Source organism: Eucalyptus grandis, chromosome 5, assembly GCF_016545825.1.
Source record: "Eucalyptus grandis isolate ANBG69807.140 chromosome 5, ASM1654582v1, whole genome shotgun sequence".
In the NCBI taxonomy this organism is placed as follows: Eukaryota; Viridiplantae; Streptophyta; class Magnoliopsida; order Myrtales; family Myrtaceae; genus Eucalyptus; species Eucalyptus grandis.
The window spans coordinates 50,381,397-50,392,855 of record NC_052616.1 but is presented as its reverse complement, the minus strand read 5'-3'; the positions used below and the strand labels follow the sequence as shown (position 1 = coordinate 50,392,855).

Here is an 11,459-nt window from a genome sequence, read left to right as displayed (position 1 = left end):
ATAAGAAACAAAAAAATTATTTCTTGTTATAGAAACGATTTTGAAGAAACACTTTTCTTCTCTTTCTTCTCTTTTCTTCTTTTTTTTCTTTGGTCGGCGACGCCTTCGAGGGTCGGCAACCTCGCCGGAGCGTCGCCGGCCCCGGCGAGCCCGGCTCGCCCAGCCAAGGCGAGGCCGAGTCTCGCCGGGCGCGGCCGAGCCTTGCCCGCGCCGGCGAGACTCGGCCTCGCCTTGGCCGGGCGAGCTCAAGCTCGCCTAGATCCGGCGAGGCCGAGCGCCGCTGGCTGGGCGAGCTCGAGCTCGCCGAGCCACTGGGCGAGGCTCGGCCTCGCCGTGGCGAGGCGGGCCCGGCCGAAAGAAGAAAAATAAAAAGAAAGGAAAATATTTAAAAATATTTAAATATTAAAAGAAACAAAAAAGAATATAAATTTACCAAATATGTTTTTATTCATTTTTATTCCCGGAACAAGTTTACTAAACGCATTTTCCGGTAAAAATTGTTCCCCGGAACAGAAACACTTCTTTCTATTTCGTTCCCTGGAACAATTTTTAAACGTATGTTACTATTCGCATCTCTTATATTTTCTCACTGGATCTCGAAAATATTGGCCGGTCTCAAACTGCCAAGTCGGTGTGGTCTCCAACCACTTAGGAAACGACACGTGGAGGTGTGGGGCCGGCTCACAATCAAACGAATTTATGCACAAAAATAATTTCATTTCTCTCTCAATAGCCTGCACACACTAGCCCTCTACTCTCTCTCTCTCTCTCTCTCTCTCTCTCTCGTGCTCTGCACACAATTATTTCGGCAAAGAACGCTTCAAGTGCCATAACTTTGATCAAATGGACACTTAAGTCTGCCATAACTTACGAAAGGTACACTTAAGTGTCACATTCGAAAAAAAAACGGATCACTTGAGTGCCCTCAAAAACACCAACGTGGCGTTTTTCGGCGAAGCGCGCCAACGACGTCGTTTTGTGCCGACAGACGTGGCCAAAACGGCATCGCTTTTGGCTTGACGTGGTAAAAAAATTAAAAATTAATTAAATTTAGTTAAAATATTTAAAAATTAAATTTAGTTAAAATATTTTAAAAATAATAATTTTAAAATTTTAAAAACTTTAAAAATTTAATAAAAAAAAAAGGGGAACGGGGGAGGCGGCCGAGAGCCCTCGCCACCGCCGCCACCGGGAAGGGCCGGCGACGAGGGGGAGGGTCGGCCGGGGTCGGCGGGAGGGCTCTGCGAGCCCTCGCCCGGCACCGGCGAGGGTTAGCGGCCCTCGCCAGATCCGCGAGGGTCGGCGGCACTCGCCCGGCCGGGCCAAGGGTCGCGAGCCCTCGCCGCCGGTCGGGCCGGGGTCGCCGACCCACGGCCGAGGCCCGACGACCCCGGCCGACCCTCCCCGCCCGTCGCCGGCCCTTCCGGCGGCCCTCCCGCCCCCCTCGTTGCCTTTTTTTTTTAAATTTTTTTTTTAATTTTTTAAATATTTTGACTAAATTTAATTTTAAAATTATTATTTTTAAATATTTTAACTAAATTTAATTAATTTTTTATTTATTTATTTTCCACGTCAATCCAAAACGACGTCGTTTGGCCATCGCCGTGCAAAAAACGGCGTCATTTTGGGCGCGCTTCACCGGAAAAAACACATGTTGGCGTTTTGAATGGCGAGCGACTCAAATGATCAATTTTATTCCGATTTTGGCGTTTAAGTGTATCTTTCGTAAGTTATACAGACTTAAGTCCATTCATGGCCAAAATTATAAAGACTTCGGGCCCGCACGTCCAATTATTTCTATCATATTCTCTTTCCTTCTTTCCCTCTCCTCGGAAGAAGGAAGAGGCAGAAGAAAACCTCTTTCCTCTCCAGCAAACCCTTTCAAAATTTGAATCTCTTTCTTCCTCTCAGATTCGTTGCTTCTCCGACGTTCGTCAAGCGGCCATTCCCCCACCGTAGCCGATGAAGCACATTATTGTGCGCCCGAAAAGGAGTCAAGTAGAGGTCGAGGAGTCGGTGACCCCCTCGACAAGGGTTCTCGAAGTTCTTCAAGAGCAAGTACTTGGGGACGAGCTTGGGAAAGGGCGTTGAAGAAGAGGCATTTCTTTTAGAAAAGAGAAGTTTGGAGTATTGGCAAGGCAACTCGTTTGGCTTCTATCTCACTTCGCTGTCCATCGCGGATTGCCACCGCTAGTTATTGTGCAATTTTACTTCTCAAGAACGGTTAACTGACATTTACGAATGGTGATAATTAAGGGCCAAAATCTAAAATCCACTGTAACCGAAGGGGCGGCTCCCAAGGCGAACGCTGTTGTTGCCGCCAAGCCCAAAGCAACTACGAAGCCGAAAGCTGCGACGGGTGTGAAATCGAGAAGCTGAAGTTGAAGCCCGCAGCAAAAGTAGTGAAGACTTATGCAAAGGCGACGCCCGGGAAGAAAGCTGTGAAGAAGGTTGCCGCCGTGAAGGTGAAGAAGAAACCGGTGAAGAAGCCGAAGAGCGTGAAGCTGCTGGTGAAGAAAGCTAAGAAGGGGGTCAGTGTTGTGTAGGGGACGGGATTTTAGACGATGATTTGGTTGTGTATAGAAAATGGCTTGGCAACATTTGACATAGCCCTTTTATTTTTTTTCATTTTCTCTTGGTTTTTAAATTGTGCTAACTCCACTCTTGTTAGCGCATGTTTCTATGTAAGCTTCTAGGGAAGATTTTATTAGATGGTTGTGTTTGATAATGGGGAATCGAAAAGCTCTGACTTGAGTGGGACTCCAATGGCGGTTTCTTCTTTTGGGTCTGGCCTTTTTTCCCTTTCTCGCCACACGCTAATTAAACTTTTATTCCTGGCGATGTCAAATGAATAGAGTCATTAGTTAATCTCACATAAGAGATTCCAAGTGAAATGGTGTATTGGTATCTTGTGGACCAAACGAAACTAGATCCACAGATTGTTGGTCTATATACTTTATCTCTCTTTTGCAGCAGTTTCTCCAACCATAGAAAAAAAATGAATTATGCTTTTGCATCTATTTTGACAGCAGAAGAGAAGTGGGGAGGTGAAGAATAAGAAACATTTAGCAGCGCATTCGTTCTGAACTTATCTGGAGACAAAATGCTTTTTGAAAGTTCCGTCTCCTTTTGAAGCTCTCGGGGATTTCATTTTAAAATATTTGAAACCTCCAAAAACTCTAAATGGGTCGGAGAACTACTGACTTATGGTGATTCTGCATTGTTTTCATTCGGGTCCTATTTGTTAGGAATGATATCAAGCTCATACTTGCTCCCGAAGAACTTTGCGAACCCGAAGCTCTGTTGAGGGCGGTCAGTGGCCCCTCTGCCTCTGGTTCACTCCCTTTCGAGCGCGCGAGGGGCAGCCTTAATGTGCTTTGTGGGCGATGGCAGGGGAACGGCCGTTTGACGAACGCCGGAGCAGCAACAAGCGCAAAATAGTCAAATCTAAGAGCGAAGAAAGAGATTCAATTTTTGAAAGCATTCGGTAGAAAGGAAAGAGGTTTGCTCTTCGTTGTTCTTCTTCAGACAATGAAAGCACGAAGAGGAAAGTGAATATGAGACAAAGAAATAAATGTGTGCAGGCAAGGAGAGAGAGAGCATAGGGGGCTAGTGTGTGCAAGCTAGTGAGAGAGAAATGAAATTATTTTTGTGCATAAATTCGTTTGCTGGTGAGCTGGTCCCACACCTCCACGTGTCGCTTCCTGAGTGGTCGGAGACCATGCTGACCTGGTGGTCAGGACCATCCAATATTTCCTCCATCCCGGCCTTCATCTTGAGCCAGCCATAACACCTTTGCTTGGTGCCTAGGGAACATCATCGTCTGGTGGCGGGCCCAGAAAGGACGGGTCAACATTTGGTAGGTCCGAGTGCGAGTAATTGCTCCGATCATACGCAGCGTTGGGCTGGATATCTTCCGTCTCTTGATCGTACCCGAAAGTGGGCCAGGATTCTTCGATGGCGGTATAATTATGCCCAGATATTGGATTTCCCCTCCAAAGAACGAACATTTCCCCACGGGCGGCATCCTCTGAATTGTCGACAGGGAACTGTGTTGGCGATCCCAAAGTAGGATTACCATCTTCTCCCAGTGAAAATTGACCATCCAAGCGGTTTGCAGATGTGGGCGGAACTGCAGCGGGACAAGCAATTCCATTAGCTAAAAACTCCATGCGATTTCCAACACAGGTAATTTGGGACCGTGGTAGCGATGGGCAGGCAGTTGCACCATTATATCCTGGAGGAAGAACCAGAAGGTTAATGTGGTTAGTAAGTATGGGCTGTCATCGGCGTGGGTGTACGATCTTATCAAAAGAAAAAAAAAATTGAATGAACAGTTACGAGCTTTTACCATTTTGGAAGTTCGATAATGAGACACCGGATGGTCCACAGGGAGGAAAATTTCCACTCGATGCAAAGTCCATTCGGCTTGATGAACCGATCCCATGGCTAGGCATGGCAAATTGGGAATTGGCATCGTGGGATTGGTTTGGCAATTTGACAGTAATACCATTATCTCTTTGAAAAATTAGACTATTCCGATTGCTTGCAGATGTGGGCTGATGTGGAGCGAGAGGAGCATGTTCATTATGTCCTAGAGAGAGAAGAACATTAAAGTGCTTAGTAAATATGGGCCTACACAAGCACAGATATACAATCTTTCAAAAAAAATAAAATTGAATGAACGGTTACGAGCTTTTACCATTTTGGAAGTTCGATAATGAGACACCGGATGGTCCACAGGGAGGAAAATTTTCACTCGATGCAAAGTCCATTCGGCTTGATGAACCGATCCCATGGCTAGGCATGGCAAATTGGGAATTGGCATCGTGGGATTGGTTTGGCAATTCGACAGTAATACCATTATCTCTTTGAAAAATTAGACTATTCCGATTGCTTGCAGATGCGGGCTGATGTGGAGCGAGAGGAGCAAGTTCATTATGTCCTAGAGAGAGAACATTGAAGTGCTTAGTAAATATGGGCCTACACGAGCACAGATATACGATCTTAAAAAAAAAAAATTTGAATGAATGGTTTTTAGCTTTTACCATTTCGGAAGCTTGATGTTGAGACAGAGGCTGGTGCATAGGGAACACCACGCTCATTTACTATTGGGCGCCGAGAACCGGTCATTTGGATAGGCATGGCAAATAGGGAATTGGCATCGTGGGGGCTGTGTTGGCAATCCACCAGTATTAATGCCATTATCTCCTAGAGAAATTAGATCATTCTGATTGTTTGCAGATATGGGCTGATGTGGAGCAAAAGGAGCAAATTCATTATGTCCTGGAGAAAAGAAGTAGAACATTAAAGTGGTTAGTGAATATGGGCCTACATTAGCACATATGTACGATCTTTTACCCCCAAAAAAAAAGAAAAAAAGAATGAATCGTTATGGTCTTTTACTATTTTTGTTCATGGAAACGGCCCCTAATTTCTTTTCCTCACCCTGCACATCTCTCTAATGTTTCTTGCGACAGGTCTTTGTAATCTTTAAGTGCTTCAATTGACAAGGGCCTTTCCTTTCACAGATTGAACATTTTACATACAAACACGTCGCCATGTGCTTATTACATCTATTCATATCTAACCAATCTTTTAATTTAATTGCTTGGACTGAACACATATGTACATACATATATATATGGCTAAATGGATACTGTATTGAATAAGGCTCATTTTGAAACAATCACATCTTCAATAATATATCTCTGTGTTCAATTAGCATTTTGGATATTGAATGTTCTCGATATTGCATGTGCTTATCCGTCGTGTTGTTACTTCAACTCTTAAATCATTTATGCCCAAATTGAAGTGGCATCTTTTAAATTGAACCTTGACAAAATGTAAGTACTTGATTATTGCCCTCTTGCCTTTGCACTGAATCTAATACAACACTGCTTTTGGTAGTGACCTGCAGCAACCTATTCTTCTTGTTTGTTCATCATCAGCAAAAACTATTTCTCAGCATTTTTAGATGCAAATTGATGGGGTAGCTCGACAAATAAACGTCTTCATATGACACAGAACCCAAATCATGAGGATCTCAAACACGTTGCTTTTATGTATTTAAGTTCAACCATCTAGTGGAAAGTCCTATTTTCATCATTATTTCACAGGCCAGATCTTTTTATGTGCCTATAGGAAGCGAGGTTTGGAGCACGTACCTTCAGCAGTGGAGGGCGCATTCGCTCGAGGAGCATCCAGACCAACTGGAGCAGCACAGATACTTGGAGCCATATCATGTTGAGCAGGGGCGGGATTTTCAGTTTGTTGTTCAGAGACTTGAGATGGAAAAGAGCTTGAGGCTTTCCCGATTGTATCTTCATGGTTCTGGAAGAAAAACACTCAATATATCGCTCAAGCTAGACTAATGGAAGTATTTATCTCCACTATTGAAGGTACATGCTCTGACTTCGAGCAACAATTTCTTTTTTGAGCAAGTAATGTTGCATTCAGGCTGATGATCTTGCACTCAGAGTAAGCACGTAAGTGCAGCACAGAGAAAGAACAATAAAGAATAACATTGAAAGAACTTCAATTCACTTTAGGCCTATTGCCACCCATTTCTTCACCACACAAAGTTCAGGTGCTCCAAAGATGCAATGGAGAGTACAATGAAGGCAAGGGTCCTCAGGGCAAAGATGCAAAATTGATTTTGAAAGGACCAGTGAATAATTAAAAAGGCATCAACTCGTGCAGTATTGATCTTGGAAAGTAATGGTCACAGCGTGAATGTGTCAATCGTTCAAACTACAATATGATGATGAGTGCTTGAGATTTTCACAATGACATCGAATCGACTGCTGAAATTGCTCTCCAATTTACTTGTGCTTGTTTGTATAATTTATGCCGTAATACAGAAGGCCACTTAGATTTACAAGGTCACCATCCTCAACTCTGGGGACTTTTCATTGGAGAGGAAATGGCCGTTTTAAAATTGTTGAAAATGGTGGAAAGTCTTAAGGTTTTGGCATAATGGAAAGTTATGTGTGCATGTAAACGCTTTAATCGACATTGTAGATTATTTGTCTTGTCAATGTGCTGTGTTGGTGCTAAGCTTTTTCCTACCGGGGCTCTCTCTTCAGCCAACACCACCCCCCACCCCCCGGGCGGCCCCCTCGCCGTATGCTATGCACCACAAGAAAAGGTGTGATAAGAGCTGACAAATATAGAGTAAATTTAACCGATACTCTGAGGTCCGAGGCTATCCCTCACAGATTGCATAGCAAATATCGGGAAAAGTATAATTTCCCACTTACCTCCTGCTTGAGTGGAAATTCGTCAGCAGCACAATGCACCCGGTCTGCAGTATGGTCAGTGAGTTGACGGCCATTTTTATGATCATCTTCATTATCAAGAGACAAGTGAGGGTTCCCATTCAGACGGAAAGTTTTTGCGAGTCCTCGGAGTTCATCCCACTTCTTTTGTGTTATCGTCGTTCCGAGAATCTGCAATGAACAAACACAACATCATTCTTCTTTGTTTCAGGGAGTTCAATCCAAATTTGAGAACCCTGTGCTTAAAATCTCACAATTTTCATTCTATCACAATCCGTTATGAGTAGCTGGAAAAACTGTCCCACATTGCATATTCCTTCTTTACTCAGGTTCTTGTGGAATGGTCCATTCCTCCCAATAGTTTTGATTCTCCAGACCTCATCGCCAGGTGCAAGTTCATCATGTTTCTTGTTTGCTATAAAGTGAAAAGAACATATTAGAGGAAGAAATTGCAGTAACGCTACGATCAACCGGCCAAACAGAAATTTATTGTGCAACTGAGACTCTTTTACTACCATCCGAAGTACAGAGGTAGAATAGATTAAGAAGGCCTTACTCCTTTCTTCAGGAGACAATCTAGAAACAGGTCGACTAAATTCTAAATTTTAGATTTGTTACACCTCAGTGGAATTGTTAGTTGGCTCCTGCTTTCAGATAAAGTAGGGCTTCAATAAGAAATGAAGCTTTATACCTTGAGGGTAGTAGAATGTAAACATACTTATTTCTTAGAGCTAAAAAATAAAGACTCCCATAGACTTACACTGTCCTCTATTCTCCTTCACACGGATTGGCTCTGTTATCGCTTCACGAATAACCTCATGATATTCTGGTGATACCCGTAATCCTAGCCTAAATGTCTTGCTCCTAGTCCAGCTGGAATTGTCAGTGAACCGTACATCATCCAGGACCCCAGTGCCTCTGTTAAGATTCACAAACCTTCCACTAAGTAGAGGCGCCTTCCCTTCACGTTCTTTCTCTATAGATTTCTCAAATCCTTCCCAGGTCCAGTTATCATAACTAACTATCTCGGAATCACCTTTAAGCACCACAGCTTCTACCTTAACAGAGGACTCTGGACCTGATTTGACAATATCGCCTGTGTTTGCATCAACTAAATTGACATCAATAGTTAGTTTCTCCTCAGTATAGATAGAAGAGGGGAGTGCCTTTTCGAATTGAAGCTGCCAGTTTCTCCCTTCATCCCTCTTTCGACGTTTACTAGAAGATCTGTATTAATTCATCAATTAGCATTATAAGGCATTGAAATACTCAAGCTCAGGCAAGAAAAAGGTACTGCTTGGAAATAAGGATGAATGGAATCGTTCCACAATCCAGTTTGATGAACCATTCCATTTTAACAAGATTGGTTTCAGAGCGCTTGAGCCAAAACTACTAACACCTATGGTCCGTGCAAAGTATTGTTACTGCCCAAATGACCTTTTGCATGTGTGCTAAACTTATTCAAATGACATTACAGTATTTTTGAACTCAGCCATGTTGTGTTTGCACTAGTCACAGGCCAAATCAACATCAAGAAAGCTGAGTATCTTTAGGCCTGACATCACCTGAGCTACGACGGTGCACCCAAGAGTGACATGAGCGCAAATACAGGATCATTTACCTAAAGCAATGAATTTCCTTTAATATTTTCTATCCAGGTTTGACCATATAAAAGCATAAACCCGGTGTACTAGCCATGTACAATTCTTTCAATATTATGGGGTAAGGGGATCCCAGATATATGGTATTTAGTGTGAAGATGTCATAGACAAATGAGCTTGACAGCTCAATAGATAAGAAACATCAAAAAGTATATCAATGCCACCAGAGCAATTGAAGTATACTCTAACCTTACAGGCTGAACAAATGGAGAACTTGGGTGCTCCGACTTTTCCCTTACCTGATGAAAATCCACCAATAATGAGGACGTGGAATAGCAAACAACAAAGCTACGAAGAAACTTTTTCTCTTTTCTTTTTTTTCTTTTTTTTTTTTTTTTTTGGATTTTTTGGGGATGTGGAAGAGCATGCTTATATGACGTTTCCAAACTTCTTTACTAGCAACTTGTTGAACACAACATCTCGGGCCCAAATTCCTTAGGTCCATTGAAGAACAATAAACAAGCAATTATGTAGTCACAACAGAGAGTTATCTTGCACCTCTAGGTATTCTCTGCATTCACACTTTTGTCAGTTTTCGGTATAGGTAATTTTATATTAAAAGGTCGTTTGAGCTTGTTCAGGGATTATGGCATGGATTACTTCTGTGTCATAACGCCTGAACCTCTTTTTATCATTGTAAACCCATATTCTTTGAGGGTGGATGGAAAATGAGGTTTCCCTTTTCTCTGTATGTTCATGGTTCCAATAGAAATTAGAGATTGATTACTTAGCAGCGCATTTAGGCAACCTAAAGGGATACATTTCGCACTTTCAAGCATCTCATTGTCTATGTGGACATGGTTATCAAAATGGTTAAGATGATGCATGTACATCCTAGAGCATTTTATAGGAGAAGAATCATTGTACATACGAACTCTTAAAAGATGCCATTCAGATACTAAAATCTGGATCTCAAAATTGCCATTATTCCAAGCAGGAGATTCATGACAACAGCTTTCCATATTGCCACATTTTTATTGGCAACTGACGAGTTGGTAATGCAATTCTAGCCCCTTCATAGTCAATAGGCGAACATGAACTAAAAACATATGTACGGTCTACAAAGCAGTAATCTACATGATTCTTACCTCTCTCTGAAATTCATCATCATCCTTCACCGATGAGCAAATCGGTTGCACTTTTTTACCTTTGACAGTGTCCAGGTTGCGACTGCATGAAGAAAGTTAGCACAGCAATTGGAATCCAATGGAGTTGTTATGGTGCAAACAAGTATATGAACAGCTATAACTCTGACACCAACTTTTCATTAGTACTCAATGCTATAGACAAAAACAACTCCAGTTTCACAAATGGATGCTGTTGAACTTCCAAGATCTTGCACTCAAGCGTGCGTGACTGAAATCAAGTTTTAGACTAGATTTGGAAGAATTTTCCTGAATTCATGTCACTTGTATGCATTTCGGATGGAACCCAGTTGATTTTTGTGACTTTGCAGGAGGTGAAAAGTATAATCAGAGGTCTAAGAAGGAATGAACATCTTAGAGTACAGAGAAGTAAACAAGATGCAGAAGACGCAGAGGCATATATAGATGAGGTCGCCAAACCCCATCATAGTAGGAAAAGCTCAAATAATGTTACATTGGTAGGCAAATAGGTTTCTGGACCTCTAGTCCGTTAGCTTTTCAACTACCTATTTCCTTCCAATACCGGAACCCAAGAAAACGAGTTCTACTCATAAATCTTGATGAAGTGCCCAGAAAATATTTCTCAGCATAATAGCCACGATAAACAAAGACAATTGCTCTTCCTCCAGATGAAAAGTATTAATACCTCCTGAAAAGATCAGCCAAGCGAGAATTTAAAAGCTTCAGTTCTTTCTTCACCTCTGTCAAGTCAGATTTTACAGGCTTCAGTTCTTTCCTGACCTATTTAACATTCACAATCACCAAGAATTAGAATACTCTCAAGCATGATCTATCACACTAAGAATCCACACTTTATAGAAGTTCCACTCCTATCTCTAATTCTTTTTCCCTCCTGCCTCAAGCAATTTGTCAAGTGCAACATCTCATCAATTTCATTGTTGACGTACAACATTTGCTTCATTGGAATGTGTCACAATCAGCATTATTTTAGAACTGACCTAAACATAACATCACCAGCCTCAAAAACGTGCCACAGAGTGTGGCATCACTTCTTTTAAGAAAAATGAAATGTCGGTTACTAGGTTGTCCTGCATCTAATAAAAAACAGACCATCAAATAAAATAAATAAAAATGGATTTTTTGATCCCTTCTCACTGAAATCAGCAAATGACACGGAAATGGCACTGACAAATAATTTGCATGATGGAAACGATTGCAATTTCTACTCATCTTACCGCCCTGCTGATTTCCTCTTTGGTCCTGCAACTCTTGGGCACGTCATCACTTTCGAGTCCTCCGGACACGTCATCACTTTCGAGTCCTCTGGACGTCTTACTACAAAACCATAATCACTCTTTTAGAGCCACGTTCACAATAAACAGTAGCCAAATGGATAAAAATACTTCACTCTT

At 42.2% G+C, this 11,459-nt stretch overlaps 1 protein-coding gene across 1 annotated transcript; it reads right to left on the bottom strand.

The window, feature by feature from the left end:
• Positions 1-3,806: 3,806 nt before the first annotated feature.
• LOC104414293 (calmodulin-binding protein 60 D) lies at positions 3,807-11,030 on the bottom strand. Its single transcript, XM_039313838.1, has 10 exons — positions 10,995-11,030; positions 10,733-10,827; positions 10,030-10,111; positions 9,131-9,180; positions 8,041-8,507; positions 7,535-7,695; positions 7,263-7,451; positions 6,168-6,333; positions 5,110-5,286; positions 3,807-4,237 (listed from the first exon to the last, which is right to left on the bottom strand). Exons 1-10 carry the CDS (start codon positions 11,028-11,030, stop codon positions 3,807-3,809), a joined length of 1,854 nt encoding a protein of 617 aa, XP_039169772.1.
• Between the last annotated feature and the right edge of the window lie 429 nt (positions 11,031-11,459).